This window comes from Scyliorhinus canicula, chromosome 4, assembly GCF_902713615.1.
Source record: "Scyliorhinus canicula chromosome 4, sScyCan1.1, whole genome shotgun sequence".
NCBI classification, from domain to species: domain Eukaryota; kingdom Metazoa; phylum Chordata; class Chondrichthyes; order Carcharhiniformes; family Scyliorhinidae; genus Scyliorhinus; species Scyliorhinus canicula.
Genome location: NC_052149.1, coordinates 6265668 through 6290685, shown reverse-complemented (window position 1 = coordinate 6290685; position 25018 = coordinate 6265668). Strand labels below are relative to the sequence as shown.

General features: G+C 48.2%; 1 protein-coding gene across 1 annotated transcript in view; it reads right to left on the bottom strand.

Annotated features, from left to right (window-relative positions):
• Positions 1-7546: 7546 nt before the first annotated feature.
• Positions 7547-25018, bottom strand: part of LOC119964112 (mucolipin-3-like) — an 87887-nt gene continuing 70415 nt past the window's right edge. The window contains exons 8-12 of the mRNA XM_038793418.1: positions 22181-22282; positions 20930-21052; positions 14493-14699; positions 11342-11421; positions 7547-8229 (exon numbers count right to left, since the gene is read on the bottom strand). Of these exons, the coding sequence (XP_038649346.1) occupies positions 8190-8229; positions 11342-11421; positions 14493-14699; positions 20930-21052; positions 22181-22282 (552 nt within the window). The 3' untranslated portion in view covers positions 7547-8189. The remainder of the gene's footprint in view (positions 8230-11341; positions 11422-14492; positions 14700-20929; positions 21053-22180; positions 22283-25018) is intronic.

Here is a 25018-nt window from a genome sequence, read left to right as displayed (position 1 = left end):
GTGGGCTATGAGCCTGGGCGTGTATAGGGGGAAACATTAAATTACGTGGAGGGGATTTCCTCCTGTTTCCTGCCCACTCCAAACTCAGCGATTTTACACTGGAACGGATAGGGCCTCGGAATGGAATCCGGGCCTTGCCCCAATTGATGCCAATTAATGGCCACTTAAGGGCTGTTTCCGACCCAGCTTCAATGTTTAGGCCAGCGGGCGTAGGAACCTAGGACCATAGGACATAGAAATTAGGAGCAGAAGTAGGCCAATTCAGCCCTTCGAGCCTGCTCTGTCATTCAATCAGATCATGGCTGATCTCTTCATGGTCTCAAATCCACCTTCCTGCCTGTTCCCCATATTCCTTTAACCCGTTTTTTAAATCATAAATATATCTATCCCTTTCTTGAAACCATTTAATGCCTCAGATTCCACCATACTATGGAGCAGCAAGTTCCACAAATTCACCACGCACTGCGAGAAATAGTTCCTCCTCATCTCAGTTCTAAATCTACACCTTCTCCAGGGGTTGGTTTGACATCACTGGGCTAAATCGCTGGCTTTTAAAGCAGGCCAGCAGCACGGTTCGATCCCCGGACAGGCGCCGGAATGTGGCGACTAGGGGCTTTTCACAGTAACTTCATTGAAGCCTACTCGTGACAATAAGCGATTTTCATTTTCATTTCATTTCATTTTCATTTCAACCTATATCTGTGACTTCTCGTTCTAGATTTTCCCACAAGGGGGAATGTTTGGTCTACATTTACTTTATCAATCCCTTTTCGTATTTTATATACCTTCTTCAGAACCCCTCTCATCCGTCTAAACTCACAATCTGGTGAACCTCCTCTGAACTGCCTCCAAGGCCACCATAACCTTCCTCAAATAAAGAGACCAAAACTGGACACAATACTCCAGATGGGGTCTCACCAACACCCTATACAAATGCAACAACACCTCTCTACTTTTATACACCAGTCCTTTTGCAATACACTCTAACATGGGCAGCACGGTAGCACAGTGGTTAGCACTGTTGCTTCACTGCGCCAGGGTCGTTCTCCCCGGGACTGCGTGGGTTTCCTCCGGGTGCTCCGGTTTCCTCCCACAAGTCCTGAAAAACGTGCTTGTTAGGTAATTTGGACATTCTGAATTTTCCCTCCGTGAGCCCGAGCAGGTGCCGGAATGTGGCGACGAGGGGCTTTTCACAGTAACTTCATGGCAGTGTTAATGTAAGCCTACGAGAGATAGAGGAGCAGATAGGTAGAGAAGTTTTGGATAGGTGCAAAAGTAACAGGGTTGCTGTGGTAGGGGGTTTTAATTTCCCCTATATTGACTGGGACTCACTTAGGGAATCTATCCGTTGAGCCAGAGGAAATGGGCGAGGTACTAATTGAGTACTTTGCATCAGTGTTCACCAAAGAGAAGGAATTGGTGGATGTTGAGTCTGGAGGAGGGTGTGTAGATAGCCTGGGCCACATTGAGATCCAAAAAGACGTGGAGTTGGGCGTCTTGAAAAATGTTAAATATTTGCAGAAGATGATTCTTGGGTAGGGTGTGTAGACAGTCTGGATCATGTTAACATCGAAAAGGAGGAGGTATTAGGTCTTTTCAAAGATATGAAGGTAGATAAGACTCCTAGGCTGGATGGGATTTACCCCAGAATAAAGAAGGATGGGGGAGCAAGGGGAGGGGGCCAGTGAGGGGGGGAATTAATCGAGACGGGGAGAAGTTATAACATCAGAACACAGGGGAAGTAGGGCAGTGTCCAGGGACAGGCTCCCCTCCCCCGTACAGTGCTAGTATTGACCCCCCCCCCCCCCCCCAGCTGAGAAGGGGAGCACCTCCAGCCCCTCACCAAGGAAGGGGGTCTTCCCCCTCACTAAGAGAACACCAGGTCACCCTCCCCCACACCACGCATGCTTGAGACTGACCCAACCGCCTCACCCGACCCCCCCCCCCCGTTCCCTTTCAGCGACCCCCCCCCAGGTCCTGCCCTTCAAGCTCCCCTTCAGGCTCCAACCTCTGGCATTGCCATGATGCACTTCCCCCTGGCACCATGCCACTGACACAATATGTATAAACATTCTGCTTCTGATTGACAGCTGCTGGCCACTTCAAAGCAGCTAAGAGCGTTCACATCCTCTTTTCTAACCGCAGCAAGCACTGAACATTGTTGAAGTAGCTAGCAGCTGTCAATCAGAACAACAATGTTTATAAACATTACAATTAATATCAATGAAGAGTACTTCAGATGCATTCAAGCATGAAGGGAAAGATAAATAAATAAATCTCTTGGTAGTTGTGTTTAAACTTGTCAATTAAAGGCAAGTTAACTGTGAAATTGAATGAATACTTAGTATTTCAAAGGACCGCAGGGGATTTAAAGGTTTTTATTGTGGGCTTTCTTGGATGGCTCAGACACTTTAAAAAGCTATAGTTTTAAAAGCATAGGGCTGATGAGGCAGATGTGAGGAAAGAGAAAGTCTTCCTGGAGTGAAACTTCAACAAACTGTCTGATCTGCTCATCTGTTGTTAGGCAGAGCAGCTCAGACTGAGACGGCCACTTCAGAGTCAGACAAATGAAATGAAATGATTATTTTGATTATTTTATGATTAAGAATGATTATTTTGAACAGCGGGCTGTCTGAGATCACTATGACAACAGTGATCTTCAGGTTGTCCAGGCCTGGAAGGGGCAGTCCATACATAGGACCATTTTCCCAGAGGAGGGCCCCAGGCTCAACCCCATACCCACAGCCCGAGCTTACCCAACCACAGGACCCCTGGGGGACCCTCTCTCTGCAGCCTGGCAGTGGAAGAGGGACACGTGAACAATGGGCTAACACCCTTGACCCTCTTTGGGATCCAGCACACCTGGACAGCCGTTGTCAATATTTGCACCAAGGCCCGGGCAGTGGAGTTCCCGCTGTCGGGGCTGGAGCATAATGGGGGGTGGGGGGGGTGGGGGGGGGACTGGAGATTCAAACTTCCAGCCTGCTAAACAAATTCTAATGATTGCAGTTGAGATGTTTGCATGTTTCCATTGGTGTGGGTGGGACCAGAGACTGGGGACCGGTCTGTCGCCCTGCACCAATCCCATTTTGGGGTCAAGGCAAGATTCCCAATCTTAACGGTGAAGAACAGAGGGCTGGATTCTCTGCACCCTCACGCCAAAATTGCGGCCGGCGCGGGTGTGGAGAATCCATGTTCCCGCAAGAAATCGGGACCGCCGCCGGTTCACCAATTCTGCGGGCTCCGAAAAGCGGCGTACTCGGGGAATACGCCGTGCCACCTGTGACCAACCTGAGGCCATCGCCAGAGGCCCGCTCAGTCCTCTGCCCCCGACCGGCCGAAGTCGCAACGGCGTGGAACGAATGTGCTCCAGCTTGTCGGGATACTCGTGTGGTGGCTGCGGATTCAGTCCGTGGCCGCCCTGGTCGGGGGCGGGCCGATCGGCGGGCAGAGAATGCTTGTGCGGGGGTTGAGGGTCGGGCATGCGGCTGATCAGGGGGGGGTCTCTTTTTTGGGTTTAGTCCGCGGTCCGAGTCCGGCATGAAGCATGGCGCAGCCGCTGGAGGCCGCCACCGTGCATGCGCACGACATCCAACCTGGAAGTGCGTGGGCTGTATCTGCACCATACCTACGTGCTTGTTAGGTGAATTGGACATTCTGAATTCTCCCTCAGTGTACCCGAACAGGCGCCGGAGTGTGGCGACTAGGGGCTTTTCACAGTAACGTCATTGGAGTGTTAATGTAAGGCTACTTGTGACACTAATAAAGTTTATTCAAAAGACTCCCAACAGAGACCCACATCAGAGACCCCTGTCTCTGCAAGCTGACGAACAGTCCAGGCAGTAGGGTGAGAAATCACTGCATTTTCATGTACCCTTTCCTAACATCTGCTGCCTCAGACAGAAGTGTTTACATAATTGATTGCCTCTTTCTTACATCACAAAGCACTTACTGCTTTTAATGAGATGAGCAGCTATCAATCATAGCAGGATTATGTAGAAACACTGTGGTTAGCAGCGAAGCACGGTAATGGAGATATTTTCAAGCACAAAGGGAAATATCGATCAACAATCCATCAAGCAGCTATCTCTGGAGTAACAAACTGCCAATCATTGGCTCATGCAATGTATTGCAATTTGAAATTGAATGGAAGATTTGAATTTCAAAGGGAACCAAGGGATTTCAAGCCCTTGAAATATATTTGGTTTTGATGAAGCCTCTGACACTTGTAAGAGCTGCTGCTTTAAACACTTTTGTTTGCCGATGTTAGGCAAGCATAACTGAAAATGCAATGATTTTTCACTTTACTGCCGAGACTGCTCTTCAGCTTTCAGACAGGGCTCTCTAATTGGGGGTCTGGAGGGGAGGAGGGTGTCTCTGATGGGATTGTCTATGTTGGGGGTTTCTGGTGGCTCTCTGATGCTGGGATCTCTGATAGGGTATCTCTAATTGGGGTCTCTGATGGGAGGGCCTCTGATGGCGGGGGTCTATTGGTAACCTCTGTTGGGGGGGGGGTTCTCTGTTGTGGAGTCTGATGAGGGGCTGGGGTGGTCAGGTGGGTGGGTGGGCTTTGCATTGTGGGGTTCCTTCCTATGGACTTTGGTGGGGGGAGGGGGCTGGAGAATCTGGCTTCCAGTCTACGAATTTGATGTAAATAGATGCAAATGGTCCATGTACGTGGAGCTGCCAGCCAGGGCGCGTAACACGTTGCCACCGCCAGTGGGGGGACCGGAACATTGGAACTTGATTAGCTTATCCTGTTTTTTGGCCGATGTTCGATTCTAGGCCAGATCAGGAAACTCACTACCGACGGCGAGCAATAAAGAATCCACCCTTATATCTGTACAGTCAGGGTTAAAATTATAAACACTGGCTGGCTCTCTGGCCAGGGTGTCTGCTGTTATTTCCATAAAACAAAGCCAAAAGCAAGAAATTCTGCAAAAGAGGGTCGTAAAACTCCATTAGGGATAGAAATTATTCATGCGGGTTACGGATCAAAAAGTTATGTTTAAGGTAAAGTAATGTGTTTGCATTCCTACCAAAGCATGTCATTTTGTCATGAAAATGAGATGTGGGGCCATTGTTTAATTAATGTGCTTGCCGATAAAAGCAGACAGTTCAGTTTGAGAATAGAGAGAAGCAATTGTAGCTCTGCTCTCATAAAAACTGCATCTCACTGGATTGGGGGAACAGGCAAAATGAGTTGATGGTCAGTTTGGCCTGCATTTCAAGCAGATAAAATACTAACATAATTATTTTAACAACCGCGCAACCTTCAAACAACTGCGCAACCTCAAACAAACCATTGTTTGCAGCAAACTACCCAGCCTTCAAAACAGAGACTACGACACCACACAACCCTGCCATGGCAATCTCTGCAAGACGTGCCAGATCATCGACATGGATACCACCGTTACACATGAGAGCACCACCCACCAGGTATGCGGTACATACTGGTGCGACTCGGCCAATGTTGTCTACCTCATACGCTGCAGGAAAGGATGCCCCGAAGCATGGTACACTGGCGAGACCATGCAGACACTGCGACGACAAATGAACAGACATCGCACGATAATCGGCAGGCATGAATGTTCCCTTCCAGTCGGGGAACACTTCAGCAGTCAAGGGCATTCAGCCTCTGATCTCCGGGTAAGCGTTCTCCAAGGCAGCCTTCAGGACGCGTGACAACGCAGAATCGCCGAGCAGAAACTTATAGCCAAGTTCCGCACACATGAGTGCGGCCTCAACCGGGACCTGGGATTCATGTCGCATTACATTCATCCCCCACCATCTGGCCTGGGCTTGCGATATCCTACCAACTGTCCTGGCTTGAGACAATTCACACCTCTTTAACCTGGGGTTACCCCTCTCTCTGGCTCTGTAAAGATTTAATTACCTGCAAATGCTCGCATTCTAAGCATTGTCTGGCATCTTTGACTTTGTCTATATATATGTTTCTGGAACATACCTCTTCATTCACCTGAGGAAGGAGCAGTGCTCCGAAAGCTAGTGTTTGAAATAAACCTGTTGGACTTTAACCTGGTGTTGTAAGACTTCTTACTGTGCTCACCCCTGTCCAATGCCGGCATCGCCACATCATAATTATTGATGGTATGAAAGGATGGTGGGGCTCCTTTTCAGTTTCGATTAAGTGAGAGAAAGCAGCTGGAAGATTTGTCTAGCTTGAAGTCAGAGAAAGAGACCTACAGTGGTCCTCACAGGGCCTTGTAGCAGAAAGTAGCCAGCAGAAAGAGTTTTTAAAGCTGAGCAAAGACAGTGGTTGAGGCATTCACAGCTGTGTGGTCAGTAAAGGAAACAGTGGAAGCTCATGTAGCCAAAAAGCTAATGGAAAGACCCCATGCATCTTACGTGTCAGGAATAGCTGGAACACCATGAAGAATTGAAGTGAATTATGGAGGGCTGTGGCATACCTTTTGGGTTGGTTACAGGAAATGTGAATGAACCCATAAGATTTCATGAGATAAGGCAAGTAGAAATCTAGAATTGAGTTTATAAGCGACAGGGTAAAGTAAATAGTGTTTATTCTGTTTAATTCTTTTTAATGTGAAGCTGTTTTTGTATAAAAAATGTTGAATCATGTGGTGTAGTTTTGGCGATTAATTGATGGGTGTTCAGATTTTGTCTTTGAAAAAAAAACTAACAGGATGAAAATGCCTCCATTGCTTTATCAAAGGAATACTGACCTTGTCGGTGATGTGCCTACGTAAAGGAAGAGGGTGGGGATTTCTACCTCATCACCCCACCCTCCCCCAACTTCACAGCATGTTTACTGGAGGTGGAGGCATCTCACCAGTGCCTGTTGGTGGGATATTCTGGTCCCACCAATGTCTACGTGTTTTGCGCGGTTCCCCCTGTTCTGCTGTTGGGGAATACACCACGGCAGGTGCATCGTGGGCCGGACATGAAGATCCCACCAACGGGAAGGGCTGGAAAATCCCACCCAGAATACTTTTTTTTCGTAAATTTAGTGTACCCAATTCTTTTTTCTCCAATCAAGGGGCGATTTAGCGTGTTCAATCCACCTACCCTGGACATTTTTGGGTTGTGGGGGCGAAACCCACGCAAACACGGGGAGAATGTGCAAACTCCACACAGACAGTAACCCAGAGCCGGGATCGAACCTGGGACCTCGGCGCCGTGAGGCAGCAGGGCTCCAGAATACTTTTTTAAAACCAGCAAAAAAAAAGAATGGGTAAATATTGTGAGTCCTATTAATGCTTTTAGGCTTGTTTGAACACTGTTCCTACTGCAGATCACGTTTCTGCAAAGAAAGAACTTGCATTTACACAGTGTCTTTCAGAACCTCAGGACAGCCCAATGCACCGTAATGCTAATGAGGTGCTTGTGAAATGTAACCATTGGAAACCAAAAGGGTCAATTTCCTCATTGAAAACGTGTTGCAACTGTTCTCGAGAAGCCTGTTGAATCAAAGCTGATTGAACCTCAATCCAAAATAAAATCCTTGCTACTGAAGCACACACCATGGTTATCACAAGGCAGAGAAAAAAAAAGACAGAGAATGATGTAAACTGAACAGATTTAATCTCGTGAGAAATTAAACTTTGTAAGAGTCCATTGCTGACCCAAAATTGCATTCGGAAAACTTAAACAAATGACATTCCAATTGGCTGTAATCAGTATTTTTGCTTGCATAGCTTTAGGTTTTATTGTTTCATTTTAAAAGGTTCCATTTCATGGATGGTATTCTTAAAGTCACCATTAACAAAATTAATATGGCCTTATCTGTAACTACCAAATCAGATTGACATTCAGAGGCGGCTTCAAACAGAACTTCCTGTTACACTGATGTGACAGGATTCTACATGTTAGGATGGTGGAGAACAACTGCGCTTCCAGACACCCACATTTTCTCTTGCGTCAAGGTGTAGCAAATAAAAGGTGGAATTTAAGGTCAGCGTGTTGTTTGCTCGGTGCTGCGACTGCGCAATTAGACAGACATACGATGTGATTGCGCGCCAGACATCTGGTTTCCAAGCTGTACAGAAAAAGCTCTTCAATGACTTTCGGCCTTCCTGCTCGAGTGATGCCAAGCCAGTCAGCGGGAGCCTTTGATTAAATGGAGGCTAGTTTTGGTTGTACGCGATAAGTTCTTTACTCGTTTAGTTACAACAATCCGAAACCGTTAGGAGAGTCAATGGAACAGGTGTTTACAGTAGTAGCCTGTCATCATCATCAGTACTGCCATGTCTGTGGAAAAACATTATCCATCAATAGTGTCACATTTATCCATCAATAGTGTCACATTTATCCATCAATAGTGTCACATTTATGCATCAATAGTGACACGTTTTAGTAAATTACATCCACAGGTCAATAGCACGGCAGAAATATAATTCTACAGCCTCACTTTGTAACAAATCAATCTGTAGGCCTGGAACATTGAGGATTTGGGGAGGACCATCCTTAATGACACAAAAGTAAAACTGATGGGAAAATGGGATAAGACTCTATGGTTTAGACTCTGAAAGCACAGACGGAGGCCACTCGCTCCATCATGGCTGGGCTCGCTCTTTGAAAGAACATAAGAGCCAAGAACTAGGAACAGGAATAGGCCATTCGGCCCCTCGTGCCTGCTCCGCCATTCAATACGATCATGGCTGATCTCGGCCTCAATGCCACTTTCCTGCCCCATCACCCTTCACCCCTTTACTAATCGGTGTCACTGGGAACCATTGGAAACGTTCACAATTCAGTTTGTTTCATAGAACATGAGTGGTTACATTTGGCCCATTGTGTCTGTGTTGGCCCTCTGCAAGAACAAGTCTGCTCATCTCACACACTTGCCTTTTCCCAGTGGCCCTGCCAATCTTTCCTCTTTCGATAATTATCCAATTCCCTTTATGAGGGTCATGGTCAAATGTGCCATCACCACACTCTCGGGCAGAACATTCCAGGTGCTATTGCTCGGCCGCTTAAAAATATTTTTCTCAGGTAGACATTGGTTCTTTTGCCAATCGCCCCAAGTCTGTGCCCTCTGGCTCTGGAACCTTCTGCCAAAGGGAACAGATTTCAAACACCTTGCTCACTTACCTCGAAACAATTCTGTTTGAAGGATAACAACCATAGCTTCTCAGGTAAGGACAACAAATTTCCTTCCCTCAAGGACATTGGTGAACCAGATGGGTTTTTACGACAATTGCCAATAGTTTCATGGTCACCATTAGACTTTTAATTCCAGATTTCTTTTTATTAAATTCAAATTTCACCATCAGCCTTGGTGGGGATTCGAACTGGGGTCCCCAGGACATGACTGAGTGTCTCTGGATGACTAGTCCAGTGACAATACCACTATGCCATTGCCTCCCTTATCCGAGTACCATTATCGGACAGGCTCAATGGACAAGCTGGTCCGATCCTGTCCTGTGTACGTTCTTATTTTTGGAATTTATTTTAAAAATCTGGAATTTGAGTTTTATTCACCCTTTGTCAATTTAGTCTGTAATATATGCATAATTCTGACTACACTGCAAAGCCATCCACTCCACCGATTATCTCTGCTGATTGCACTTTGATCATTAAAATGTTATATTCCACAGAGGTGCCTGAAGACACATTGTGAACCATACTTCAGGAATAAGGCGTCCGTCAATACCTGGCAATCACAATCAACCTGTACTGCTGATCTACAGCAAGGTTGCAATTAAAGTGAACAATTTACTCAAAACAGATTAGGGTAGGAGACTGACAGCTCTCCATCTCTGTAGCAGGTGGGTGAAAGGTGTCCAATTCAGAGAGATTGCGTTTTCACGGCTCATTCAGGAATCCACAGAGCACCAATTTGGATGATGGTGTTGTGGAAATGTCACTGGACGAGTAATCCAGACTGATGCTCTGAGGACGTGGGTTCAAATCCCACTTCCCAGCTTAATGAATAAATCTGGAATATAAAGCTAGTCTCAGTGAAACTACCATGGATTGTTGTAAAATACCATCTGTTGTAAAACATCATGAACTTGAGGGAAGGAAATCTGCCCTCTTTACCCGGCCTAGCCTACATGTGACTCCAGGCCCATAGCATATGCCCTCTGAAACATTCAGCTCAAGGGTAATAAGGGATGGACAACAAAAGCTGGCCTTGCCTGCGAGGCCCACTTACCACAAAAGAATAAAGACAAATTGTTCCTGCTACCTCTCCTTGTCTGAAGGCGGTGCCTCATATTGGATCCGGGTTGTACTTGAACCGTGGTGTATGGCAGGCAAATTGCAATCACACCCATTAGAAACTGGGCATTGGAAATGGCTCAACATTTATCAAAATGAATGCAGATAGTGAGTCTGACTGATGTCCAGGTAGAATAGAGTGGGTGATTATAAATGGGTGGCACAGTAGCACAGTTGCCTCACAGCTCCAGAGTCCTGGGTTCGATTACCGGCTTGGGTCACTGTCTGTGCGGAGTCTGCACGTTCTCCCCGTGTCTGCGTGGGTTTCCTCCGGGCGCTCAGGTTTCCTCCCACAAGTCCCGAAACACGTGCTGTTAGGTGAATTGGACATTCTGAATTCTCCTTCAGTGTACCCAAACAGACGTCGGAGTGAGGCGACTAGGGGCTTTTCACAGTAACTTCATTGCAATGTTAATGTAAGCCTACTTGTGACAATAATAAAGTCGGCTGACATTAACACTGCAATGAAGTCACTGTGAAAAGCCCCTAGTCGCCACACTCCGGTGCCTGTTCGGGTAATGAGCCGATACGGGAATTGAACCCACGCTGCTGGCCTTGTTCTGCGTTCCAAACCAGCTGTCTAGCCCACTGAGCTAATAAAGATTATTATTATGACAATTATTATAAAAAGCTTGACTGTGATGTAGCCCGGAGCAGATGCAGCCGACAGTGGTGAGGGTGGCCCCAATACCCCCACCCACCCTCCACTATCCGAATCCTTCCCCTACTGACACTTGCTATCAAACGTCTTGTAATTCACAGTCATGCACTTAGCTGTAATAAGGCAAACAGCACCCCAAAAATTGAGAGATGGTGTTAGGCTTTGTTTCTGAAGTCAGAATCTTTTGCATCACGTTGGACATGAAATGAAATGAAAATCGCTTATTGTCACGAGTAGGCTTCAATGAAGTTACTGTGAAAAGCCCCTAGTTGCCACATTCTGGTGCCTGTTCGGGGAGGCTGGTACGGGAATCGAACCGTGCTGTTGGCCTGCCTTGGTCTGCTTTAAAAGCCAGTGATTTAGCCTGGTGAGCTAAACCAGCCCCTCAGGTGACCAGACATAAGCTCAGGTGACCAGAGGGACACATTTCCTTATCAAATGGATCAGTCTGCAGATCTCACCTTGACTGAGGCATACCTGCTGAAGTCTGGGTTCACGCTGCAGTCTGTCATGAAGCTGTGTAAATCTGTCTGTGGAAATCCATTCCGCTGGCATTTCTGTAACGTGAAAGCGACCGTGAGGGGTTAATCAGTGAGATCTTTACCATTAATAATTGCACATGAAACAACTCTGCCCGCAGAATGAGCAATCTTTCACGGTGGCTGTACAAAAACTGACCTTCCGAATCAGCACTCGAGTCTTAGTTTGATAATCAGGGGCGAGGGATCGCAGTCAACGTGGAGGAATTGGCGAGGCGGGGTCTAAACTCCTCAGAGAGAAAATGTTACGGGGAAAATTAATGGAAGTGTTCAAAATGATGAAGCTTTTTGGTGGAGTAAATAAAGAAAAAGTGTTTCCACTGGTAAGAGAGTAAGTAACCAGAGAAGACACATTTAAAATGATTGGTAAAAAACCCCAGAGGCAACATGAAGGGATATTTTTTGATCCAGCGAGTTATGATATGGCTTGTGCTGCCGGAATAGGCAGTGGAAGTGGATTCAATACAAACTTTTTGAAGGGATTTTTAGTGTCATGTGAGAGTGCCTTTAAGAAATGGGTGTTTATTAGTGATGTCAGAGTGTGGGTGGAGCTGGGTTGGCAGATGGAGTTCAATCCGGGCAAATGCGAGGTGATGCATTTTGGAAGATCCAATTCAAGAGCGAACTATAGGGTAAATGAAAGAGCCCTGGGGAAAATTGATGCACTGAGAGATCTGGGTGTTCAGGTCCACTGTACCCTGAAGGTGGCTGTGCAGGTCGATAGAGTGGTCAAGAAGGCACACGGCATGCTTTCCTTCATCGGAAGGGGTATTGAGTACAAGAGTTGGCAGGTCATGTTACAGTTGTATAGGACTTTGGTTCGGCCACATTTGGAATACTGCGTGCAGTTCTGGTCGCCACATTACCAGAAGGATGTGGATGCTTTGGGGAAGGTGCAGAGGAGGTTCACCAGGATGTTGCCTGGTATGGAGGGTGCTAGCTATGAAGAGAGGTTGAGTAGATTAGGATTATTTTCATTAGAAAGACAGAGGTTGAGGGGGGACCTCATTGAGGTCTACAAAATTATGAGAGGTATAGACAGGGTGGATAGCAAGAAGCTTTTTCCCCAGAGTGGGGGACTCAATTACTGGGGGTCACGAGTTCAAGGTGAGAGGGGAAAAGTTTCAGGGAGATATACACAGAAAGCTCTTTACACAGAGGGTGGTGGGTGCCTGGAACACATTGCCGGCGAAGGTGGTAGAGGCCGGCACGATAGCGTCATTTAAGATATATCTGGACAGATACATGAAGAGCAGGGAGCAGAGGGATATAGATCCTTAGAAAATAGGCGACAGTTTTAGATAGAGGATCTGGATCGGCGCAGGCTTGGAGGGCCGAAGGGCCAGTTCCTGTGCTGTAATTTTTCTTTGCTCTTCTTTGTCCTTTAACACCAAAAGCCAGAGCAGGACACACACAAACCGTTTCTCCATTTTAGTTTCTTTTTAAATTCTCCTTTTGATGTCAAATGTAGATCCTCTTCTGATTTAAGAGAACAGGTACAGGTTCACTCTGCAATCTCGGTACCTGCAGCCTTCCTCGGGGGGCGGTGGGGGAGCACATGTGTTTCTGTGTTGTTGACTGTGGAAGGCTGGAGGTTTCTTACACCAGGGACATTGTGGTACCTTGTACTGAAGGCATTTCTGAAGCTGGCAGGATAACGGCAACTAATTTTTTATTTTAAGGGGGAGCAATTTGTGGTGGTAACACGAGTAGACTTCGCCGGGTCGGGCAAAACTTCGGACACCTCAGCCGCCATTTTGTGGTCGGCAATGCATGTTCTCAATGTAGGCACCGTAGAGCAAGTGAATATTAACAAGGTGCCATTGTGTTCTCCCCGGTATTGTTCTTTTTGCTTACAGATGGTCAGGACCAAAACTTTGAACAGTTGTGGTGCTGGGACTGGGGAATGTACTTGAAAATGCTAACTTTTTTAATGAACATTTTTTTGGTACATCTGAGCTTTAGCAAGAAACAGAAGGTAAGATTAATCTACAGTGAACACTTTTTACAAAATAAAATAGTTTTGAGATTGCTGGCTGAGGGTTTAGGTTGAGCTACTGGCTATTTAGATGTGACAATAGTATTGACAATCCAACAGTTATGTGGATAAATATTGTGTGGAAATACAAAAAAAAAAGTAACATTCGTGCCACACAAGTGCCGGGCAATGACCTTCTCCAACAAGAGAGACATTCAATGACATTACCATCGCTGAATCTCCCATTATCAATATCATGGGGGTTACCATTGATCAGAAACTGAACTGGACTAGCCACATTAATACTGTGCCTACAAGAGCAGGTTAGAGGCTGATAATCCTGTGGCGGATAAATCACCTCCATCTACAAGGCACAAGTCAAGCGTGTGATGGAATACTTTCCACTATCCTGGATGAGTGCAATCTAACAACACTCAAGATGCTCGACAATTGGCTCCTTTGAAAGCACCTTCCAAACCTGTGACCTCTCCTGTGTAGAAGGACAAGCACAGTAAGAAGTCTTACAACAGCAGGTTAAAGTCCAACAGGTTTGTTTCAAACACTAGCTTTCGGAGCACTGCTCCTTCCTCAGGTGAAGGAGCAGTGCTCCGAAAGCTAGTGTTTGAAACAAACCTGTTGGACTTTAACCTGGTGTTGGAAGACTTCTTACTGTGCTCACCCCAGTCCAACGCCGGCATCTCCACATCATAGGACAAGGCCAGCAGGCGCATAGGGACACCACCACCTGCAAATTTCTTTCCAGCTCATGCACCATTCTGACTTGGCGCTATATTGCCATTTCATTACCACGCTGGGGGGGCAAAAAGCCTGGAACTCCCCCAATAACATCCCTGTGGGTGTACCTACACCACGTGTCTTGCTACAGCGTAAGGTGGCAGCTCAACGCCCCGTTAGCGATGGGCAATATGGTTAAGGTGTTAGGGATAGAGTTAGCTCTATACCTGACCCAATTGAGATGGGTAATAAATTATGGCCTTGCCAACGATACCCACATTGCACAAAGGAGTTGAAAAAAAATCTAATTCTCCTGCACGAAAATCTATTGACGCAAACTATCAACCATTCTGTTTTTAGTTTAAATTTAGCTTACCTTAATTGTTTCATAAGTGTCAGTAATTAGGGCAATAAATAGGCTCAGGATCATGTAGATGAAGAGGCTGATGAAGGAGTACAGGTAGATCCTGCTGAAGAGCCAGAGCAAGTTACTTTTCTCTTGTATTTCCGCAAATGTTGCAAACATGTCATCGCCATTGATTAGAGAGAAAAGGCATTCAGCAACAGCGCTTAACTTTACAAACTGAAAGAATAGAGAACATAACAAATATATTAACAGATATATTAACCTAGATGGGGAACTGGCAATGCAACATCATGTATAACCAGCCCTGCTTCCTGATTGGTGCAGACCAGCAACAGGAAACGTTATCACATGCTCAGCAGAGACCAATCAGATCAGCATAACATACCCCACAATAAACCACCCCCTTGTTTGAAAGCTCAAGTTAAAATAATTTGAGTTCTAAATCTAACTGGTTATTAAATAATATAACAATAATATTTATTGTCACAAGTAGGCTTACATTAACACTGCAATGCAGGGTTCTGCCCCAGATGATGTCACAGGCCACGATTTTGCTTATCCTGAAACGGGAGAAGAACCCGGAGCTATGTGGGTCTAAAAGGCCCAATTCCCTGTTGAACGTAGTCGCCAAACTGTTGGCCAAAATCTTATCCTCCAGGATTGAGGATTGTGTACCGAATGTCATTGTGGAGGATCAGACGGGGTTCGTTAAGGGCAAGCAGCTGGTGGCCAATGTAAGAAGGCTGTTAAACGTGATCATGATGACCCGGAAGGTAGGGAGGTGGAGGTAGTGGTCGCGATGGATGCGGAAAAAGCTTTTGACCGGGTTGAGTGGGATTATTTATGGGAGGTTCTGGAGCAGTTCGGATTTGGGAGGGGCTTTATTGACTGGGTCAGGTTGCTGTACCAGGCTCCTGTGGCAAGTGTACGGACAAACTGGACGACTTCGGACTATTTTAGACTGCACTGGGGGACGGGACAGGGATGCCCCCTCTTCCCACTGCTGTTTGCGCTGGCAATAGAGCCGCCGGCCTCTAGGGGTTGGAAGGGGCTGGTCCGGGGGGGTGGAGCACAAGAGTCTCACTGTATGCGGACGACCTGCTTCTGTATGTTTCAGATCCAATTGAGGGGGTGGAAGATATCATGGGAATTTTAGGGGAATTCGGCCGGTTTTCGGGGTATAAGCTAAATATGGGGAAGAGCGAGATGTTTGTGGTCCAGGCGAGGGGTCAGGAGAGGCGACTGTGGGAGCTGCCGTTCAGAGTGGTTGGGGACAGTTTCAGGTATTTAGGTATCCAAGTGGCGTGGGATTGGGACCGGCTACATTAAATTAACTGGGCCCGGTTGGTGGATCAGATTTACGGAGATGGGATGCGCTCCCGTTGTTTCTAGCTGTTAGAGTCCAAACGGTGAAAATGATGGTCCTCCCGAGATTCCTGTTTGTATTTCAATGTCTCCCCCATCTTCATTCCGCGGTCCTTTTTTAAGCGGGTCAATAAAGTTATAGCCGGCTTTGTATGGGGGGGGGGGGGGGGGGGGGCAAGTCCCCGCGAGTGAGGAAGGTAATGCTGGAGCAGAGTCAGGGAGCTGGAGGGCGGGCTGGCGCTGCCAAACTTTAGCAATTATTGCTGGGCGGCTAACATAGCCACGATTAGGATGTGGCTGGTGGGGGGGTGTCGGCATGGGTGCGTATGGAGACGGCTTCTTGCAAGGGCACAAGTATCGGGGTGCTGGTAACTGCGCCTCTGCCGTTCCCGCCGGCGCGGTACTCCACCAGCCCCGTGGTGGTGGCGGCCTTGAGAGTCTGAGGGCAATGGAGGAGACATGTGGGAGCCGAGGGAGCATCGGTCTGGTCCCCAATCTGTAATAATCACCGGTTTGCCCCGGGGAGGATGGACAGGGGATTCCGAATATGGCGGAGAGCGGGGATTGAGAGGATGGGGGACTTGTTTATAGAGGGGAACTTTCCCAATATGAGGGCGCTGGAGGAGAAGTTTGCATTGGTGGGGGAACAAATTTCGATGTCTGCAGGTGCGGGACTTTCTGCACAGACAGGTACCAACCTTCCCACTCCTGCCGCTAAGGGGGATTCAGGACAGGGTAGTTTCCAGAGGATGGATAGGTGAGGGGAGCGTTTCTGACATTTATAAGGAACTTGTGGGATGAGAGGAGACGCAGACCGAGGAGCTAAAGCGAAAGTGGGAGGAGGAGCTGGGGGGAGAGATAGAGGAGGGCCTTTGGGCGGACGCGTTGAGTAGAGTCAACGCGACCGCAACTTGTGCCAGACTCAGCCTGATTCAATTCAAGGTCATTCACTGGGCTCACAACAACAACACCACCCTCGTCAGCGGGATTGATGACGATGTTATTTTTGGACCCGAGAGAATGGATGGGTTAGAGTGGGGGAGAGGAGCAGAGAAACTGAGATGGCTGATGTCCCATGGACACCTCTCAATGAAAAGATCTCGAGAGGATTAGAGGGCAGGACAGGGAGAACATTGGAGGCACAGGGATGAATCCTGGACAAAGAAGTGGGTGTGGAGATCAAGTCAATTGAGAAAGAGCGCAGTGTCATGTTGAGCTGGAAATCAATTGAGTTAGGGGATGAAGCTGTGGTCCTTGCTCAGGACAAATCATTCAGGGGAAGCTTAATCAGGACACGGGGAGTCCACACCGAGTACAACAAAGAAATTAGATTCAACCAAATGTCGCGAGACGTCACAATCTGGATCTCTCCCTCACTGGACGAGATCCAGTTAGGCATATTTAAATGAGACATTAGACTGTATTCGCCCGACATCCGGGACCTAACGGCCGTGCTTGGGGGACCTTACCAGGGCGCTGTTTAATACTGATCCACACAAACGTGGACCAGGCATCTGGTGGTCTTCCAGGTTATTGGGGAGCCACGCGTGGTCGGGGACAGGACACGGTGGCACCCTGGTACTCCTGCTGGCACCTGGGCTCCTTGGCTCAGCCAGCCTGGAACATTCAGGGTGGTACTGCCAGGGTGTCAGGTTGGCATTGCCACAGTGCAGGTGCCAGGTTGGTTGTGCCAGCAGTCAGACCCAGGGGTGCCTTACCCATTAAATCGGTGAGGGGGTCCTCGAGTATGTCGAACGTGGCAGGGTGGGTAAAATGGCGGGGGGGGGGGGGCGGGGGGAGAACCATAGGCCGCGTGATGTTGGCTGAGGGGGTCAAAAGATCGGGAGCTGCCTTTAAAAACTGGGCCCCAATCCGCGAGTTGAGCCGTGTGCGGGAAATGACTAAAGCTTCGATGGAGTGTCCTTCGCCGAGGACAGAATAACCAGCAAAGTGCCGTTGAATTGTGGCGTCTTCCCAATGCTCCAGGCGCGGGAAACACCCTGCTAAACACGCCAAAAACTGGACATAGAATTATTTTGTTGAACCTCGCCCAATACCTCTGCGGCTACAGAATTCGACCAACTGGAAAATGAACACACAATTCTTTCTGAATGTGACCATTAATGGAAGCCCTGTTGTTTCTCCACTCCAGATCTCGCTTCCTGGAATAAAACTTACTGAACAGAATGATACAGTATAGAAGGAGGCCATTCGGCCCATTACATGTGTCTTTGAAAGAGCTGTTCAATCGAATAAACCCCTCCCGCTCTTTCCCCACAGCTCTCTAAATATTTCCCCTTAGTACTAATCCAGGAGACACAAAAATAAAGGTTAATCCAAATTTATTTTAATTCAAAACAATTCCCCACCCACGCCTCCAACTCTATTGTCCCAGCCCGGGATTAACACGAACTCCCAGACCGAGTCTGAGATGGTATTTAAAAAGCTCGATAACGAGTCTCAACTGGGCGTTACCATGGGAACCCGTAGTCAACGAGCCCCACAGAGAGATCGATATGTGGTTCCTCATGATCCCCATAAGGGTTATCACATTTTCAATTTCTCCAAAAGTCCTAACTGGATCTGCTTCCATTGCCAGTCCAGATCGTAACAACTTGCAGCGTATACAGTGATCCTCCTCATCTTCTTCACGGGTACTTTTCCTTATGGACCCTCCTGCCTGTGTGAACCATTCCCCTCTATTTACACTGTTGGAACCCTTTGTGAATTTGAACACCTCCCTCCCTTTCACCTTTTTCCAGTGAAGCGCAAGGCAAACTGGAGGAACAACATCTCATCTTTCGCTTAGGCACGCTACAGCCTTCCGGCCTCAACATCGAATTCAACAACTTCAGGTAATCAGCCCCACCTCGGCCCAATTGTTTTCATGTTATTTTAACTGTCTTTTACCATACCAGTGGGGCTGGTTTAGCTCACTGGGCTAAATCGCTGGCTTTTAAAGCAGACCAAGCAGGCCAGCAGCGCGGTTCGATTCCCGTACCAGCCTCCCCGGACAGGCGCCGGAATGTGGCGACTAGGGGCTTTTCACAGTAACTTCATTGAAGCCTACTCGTGACAATAAGCCATTTTCATTTTCATTTTTCATTTCTTTCTTTCTTAATATACATTTAATTCCCCCCCCCCTCCCAATCTTATCCACCTTTCCTGCACCTTTTTCCTCTTTGCTTCCCCCTTCCCCTCCCCCCACACCTACAGTTCATCCTCTGATGTTCGTTTGACCTTTCACATCTTTTGTCCTCTCTGGGGACTGCCATTAACACGCTTTCCTCTTGGTATCTGTGGCCATTAGCACCCGGTTTCCCTGGGTTTCAGTGGCTATGACTCATCTTTCATTCTCACTCCACAGTATAAATATTTCCAACTTTCTCTGTCTGTTAGCTTTGACAAAGAGTAATTGGACTCGAAACGTTAGCTCTTTTCTCTCCCGACAGATGCTGCCAGACCTGCTGAGATTTTCCAGCATTTTCCCTTTCGCTCCCTTTCACCTTCTTTGCTTCGTCAAATCAAGGTAGGACTTTCAAGGTGAATGGTAGGACCTTAGTCAAGAAGGCATTTGGCATGATGGCCTTCATCAGTCCTGATATTGAGTATCGAAGTTAGGAAGCTATGTTGCAGTTGAGCAGGACGATGGTGAGGCCGCACCTGTAGTATTGTGTTCAGTTTGGGTCACCTTTCTACAGGAAAGATGTTATTAAACTGGAGAGAGGGCAGAAGAGATTGACAAGGATGTTGCCAGGACTCGAGGGACTGAATTAGAGGACGAGAGTGGACAGGCTGGGACTTTTTTCTTTGGAGTGTAGGAGACTGAGGGGTGATCTTATAGAGGTGAATAAGATCATGAGAGGCATGGCTAGGGTGATTGCACTCTCTTTTCCCCAGGGTTGGGGAATCGAGAACTAGAGGGCATAGGTTTAAGTTAAGAGGGGAAAGAATTACTGGGAACCTGAGGAGCAACTTTTTTACACAGAGGGTGGGACGTGTGTGGATTGAGCTGCCGGAGAAAGTGATCGAGGCAGGGACATTGACAACATTTAAAAGGCATTTGGACAGATACATGGATAGGAAAGGTTTAGAGGGATATGGGACAAATGCAGGCAAATGGGATTAGCTTAGATGGGCTTTTTGGTTGGCATGGACCAGTTTAGGCCGAAGGGCCTGTCTCCGTGCCGTGGATTCTATGGTTCTATGAAGAGGAACCATCTCTATCCCTCACTACTCAAGCAGGTGGGCGAGGAGATAAAAAGCTATTACTCTATCAATGCCCTGCCGCAAGGAAATAGAGAAGCGGGAAGAGGCCATTCGGCCCCTCGAGCCTGCTCCACCATTCATTATGATCATGGCTGATCATCAAATTCAATCCCCTGATTCCGCCTTCTCCCCTCTCCTTGATCCCTTTAGCCCCAAGAGCTGTATCTAATTCCTTCTTAAAATTACACAACGCTTTGGCCTCAACTGCTTTCTGTGGCAGCGAATTCCACAGATTCATCACTCTCTGGGTGAAGACATTTCTCCTCACCTCAGTCCGAAAAGGTTCACCCCTTATCCTCAAACTCTGACCCCCTAGCTCTGGACTCCCCCACCATCGGACATGTTCTTTCTGAATCTACTCTGCCTAATCCTTTTAGAATTTTATAAGTTTCTATGAGATCCCCTCTCACTCTTCTGAACTCCAATTGATATAATTCTAACCGACTTCGCCTCTCCTCATATGACAGTCCCACCATCCCAGGAATCAGCCTGGTAAATCTTCGCTGTCCTCCCTCCATAGCAACAACATCCTTCCTCAGATAAGGACACCAAATCTGTACACAATACTCCAGGTGTGGCCTCACCAGTGCCCTATACAACTGCAGTAAAACATCCCTATTCCTACACTCAAATCCTCTCGCTATGAAGTCCAACATACCGTTTGCCTTCTTTACTGCCTGCTGTACCTGCAGGCTTACTCAAAATGAAAGCAGAACATTCTGGGGGGAAAAAAGTAGCAGCTCTCTCAGCCTCTGTAGAGAATAATAGGACAGATTTCATATTCACCAAGTTTGTGTGTTGCCAGTGATTACCTTTGAGTGATACGGTCCCAGTACAATCCAGCCACAGAACATGTAGCCCAGGTAGATCATGCCAGCACAGCAACAGAAGCGCAGCACCTTCGGCAAAGCCCCTCGCATTGTTAAAATAAGCACCTGTGAACAGGTAGAGCAGCATTTAACGGAGGATTAATTCTACCAACAGATGAAAATTTGGAGTTGGGTCTACCTCCGCCAGTCACTTTGGCGCAGTTTGGCCATTATCGACTGGGACGGTGGAAAGGACTGGGTTATTTTGAGTGCAATTGCGTTATGCTCGGAATTACTTCAGCCCATGTTTACCACGACCTGTGGCAGCACGGTAGCATTGTGGATAGCACAATTGCTTCACAGCTCCCAAGTTCGATTCCCGCCTTGGGTCACTGTCTGTGCGGAGTCTGCACGTTCTCCCCGTGTGTGCGTGGGTTTCCTCCGGGTGCTCCGGTTTCCTCCCACAGTCCAAAGATGTGCAGGTTAGGTGGATTGGCCTTGCTAAATTGCCCTTAGTGTCCAAAATTGCCCTTAGTGTTGGGTGGGGTTGTAGGGATAGGGTGGTGGTGTTGACCTTGGGTAGGATGCTCTTTCCAAGAGCCGGTGCAGACTCGATGGGCCGAATGGCCTCCTTCTGCACTGTAAATTCTATGATAATCTATGACCCGTCTCACTGATTCCAAGACACAATTCCCTGGATTAGGACCTGACCACAAACCTCAACACTCCCCAGGCCACAGATTCGGGTTTCCACCAAGTCTGCTGTTTGGGGAAGACGCTTTGGATTACACTCCCTATCTGAGGTGTGCAGCTAAGTGTCAGCACTTTTTGAAGAGGTTTTCCACTCAACTGAAAACGTTTAAACAATTCAGGAATGGACAGGTGTCCACCTGTACAACTATTAAATGTTTGATTTATTAAGTCATTTAAAATCAGGTCACTCAAAAGTTGCAGATTGGACAAACTTATTAAAAATGAGATAATCCCATTTCCAGCTGTATTCGTAAACCTGCTCCAGGTTCCAATTCGTAAATACAGCGTGGAAAACATCATTACTGAAAACAAAAATCGTTCCACTCTATTCTGCTTTCCAATTGCGTTGCTTCATGGAAGATTATACATGAGTGATTATGAAGATTAATTTTAACATGAACTGGAAGCCTAACCAAACTAACTCAAAGTTCCAGCACATTCTGGGCACGTTATCCCAATTGGAAACTCAACCCGGCAATGTTATTCTGCAATGATACTTACATTGTATTTCTGAAAATATCCCAGGTATCGGAGGACGCCAACCCAGGCAAAAAGTGTAGAGGTGCCCAGAAAGATGCTGCAGACGTCATAGGTCGTGAGGTTCTGAAATCAAAAACAAGGGTGAATTTTGCACCTTGGAAAATGGGGCAGTTGGTGGTGGGGTAGCGGTATTGTCACGGGACTAGTAATCCAGAGACCCCAGGGTAACGCATGGGGACCCGGGTTCGAAACCCACCGTGACAGATGGTGAAATTTGAATTCTTATTGGCCGTCACTGGCTGGGCCAGAATTTATTATCCATCCCTGAGGGCAATTAAGAGTCAACCACTGCACATTGCTGTGGACCTGGAGTCACATGTAGGCCAGGTCAGACCAGGTAAGGATGACAGATTTCCTTCCCGAAAGACCATCAATGAACCAGATGAGTTTTTAAACAACAATCGACAATGGTTTCATGGTCGTCATTAGACTTCATTCCAGATTTGGATTCAATTCGAATTTCTCCATCTGCCGTAGGTGGGATTCGAACCCAGGTCCCCAGAGCATTACCCTGCGTCTCACGATTACGAATCCAGTGACAACGCCATTACGCCACTGCCTCTGGAATTATTAGACCATGAAACCATAGTCAGAAAAACCCATCTGGTTCGCTAAAGAAATCTGCCGTCCTTACCCGGTCTGTCTTACATGTGACTCCAGACCCACAGCCATGTGGTTGACTCTTAAATACCCTCAGGGCCAATAGGGATGGACAACAAATGCCGGCCCAGCCAACACTCCCAAAGTCTTAAATGGGTCATTTCCTGGTTGGCAAAATGTGACAAGTGGTGTGCCACAAGGATCAGTGCTGGGGCCTCAACTGAGGTGAGCGTGTGAAGAGTGAGGTGAGTGTGTGGGGAGTGAGGTGAGTGTGTGGGGAGTGAGGGGAGTGTGTGGGGAGTGAGGTGAGTGTGTGGGGAGTGAGGTGTGTGTGTGGGGAGTGAGGTGAGTGTGTGGGGAGTGAGGGGAGTGTGTGGGGAGTGAGGGGAGTGAGTGGGGAGTGAGGTGAGTGTGTGGGGAGTGAGGTGAGTGTGTGGGGAGTGAGGTGAGTGTAAGGGGACTGAAGGGAGTGTGTGGGGAGTGAGGTGAGTGTGTGGGGAGTGAGGTGAGTGTGTGGGGAGTGAGGTGAGTGGGTGGGGAGTGAGGTGAGTGTGTGGGGAGTGAGGTGAGTGTGTGGGGAGTGAGGTGAGTGTGTGGGTAGTGTGGAGAGTGTGTGGGGAGTGAGGTGAGTGTGTGGGGAGTGAGATGAGTGTGTCGGTAGTGAGGTGAGTGTGTGGGGAGTGAGGTGAGTGTGTGGGTAGTGTGGAGAGTGTGTGGGGAGTAAGGTGAGTGTGTGGGGAGTGAGGTGAGTGTGTGGGGAGTGAGATGAGTGTGTGGGAAGTGAGGAGAGTGTGTAAGGAGTGAGGTGAGTGTGTGGGGAGTGAGGTGAGTGTGTGGGGAGTGAGGTGAGTGTGTGGGGAGTGAGGTGAGTGTGTGGGGAGTGAGGTGAGTGTGTAAGGAGTGAGGTGAGTGTGTGGGGAGTGAGGTGAGCGTGGGGAGTGAGTGTGTGGGGAGTGAGGTGAGTGTGTGCAGAGTGAGGTGAGTGGGTGGGGAGTGAGGTGAGTGTGGGGAGTGAGGTGAGTGTGTGGGGAGTGTGTGAGGAGTGAGGTGAGTGTGTGGGGAGTGTGTGGGCAGTGAGGTGAGTGTGTGGGGAGTGAGGTGAGTGTGTGGGGAGTGAGGTGTGTGTGTGGGGAGTGAGGTGAGTGTGTGGGGAGTGGGGAGTGAGGTGAGTGTGTGGGGAGTGAGGTGTGTGAGGAGTGAGGTGAGTGTGTGGGGAGTGAGGTGTGTGTGTGGGGAGTGAGGTGAGTGTGTGGGGAGTGAGGTGAGTGTGTGAGGAGTGAGGTGAGTGTGTGGGGAGTGAGGTGAGTGTGTGAGGAGTGAGGTGAGTGTGTGGGGAGTAGGATGAGTGTGTCGGTAGTGAGGTGAGTGTGTGGGGAGTGAGGTGAGTGTGTGGGTAGTGTGGAGAGTGTGTGGGGAGTGAGGTGAGTGTGTGGGGAGTGAGGTGAGTGTGTGGTGAGTGAGGTGAGTGTGTAAGGAGTGAGGTGAGTGTGTGGGGAGTGAGGTGAGCGTGGGGAGTGAGTGTGTGGGGAGTGAGGTGAGTGTGTGTGGAGTGAGGTGAGTGGGTGGAGAGTGAGGTGAGTGTGTGGGAGTGAGGTGAGTGTGTGGGGAGTGAGTGTGTGGGGAGTAAGGTGAGTGTGTGTGGAGTGAGGTGAGTGGGTGGAGAGTGAGGTGAGTGTGTGGAGAGTGAGCTGAGTGTGTGGGGAGTGAGGTGAGTGGGCAGTGAGGTGAGTGTGTGGGAGTGAGGTGAGTGTGTGGGGAGTGAGGTGAGTGTGTGGGGAGTGAGGTGTGTGTGGGGAGTGAGGTGTGTGGGTGGAGAGTGAGGTGAGTGTGTGGAGAGTGAGCTGAGTGTGTGGGGAGTGAGGTGTGTGGGGAGTGAGGTGAGGTGTGTGGGGAGTGAGGTGAGTGTGTGGGGAGTGAGGTGAGTGTGTGGGGAGTGAGGTGAGTGTGTGGGGAGTGAGGTGAGTGTGTGGGGAGTGAGGTGAGTGTGTGGGGAGTGAGGTGAGTGTGTGGGGAGTGAGGTGAGTGTGTGGGAGTGAGGGTGTGTGTGGGGGAGTGAGTGAGTGTGTGGGGAGTGAGGTGAGTGTGTGGGAGTGAGGTGAGTGTGTGGGGAGTGAGGTGAGTGTGTGAGGAGTGAGGTGAGTGTGTGGGGAGTGAGGTGAGTGTGTGGGGAGTGAGGTGAGTGTGTGAGGAAGTGAGGTG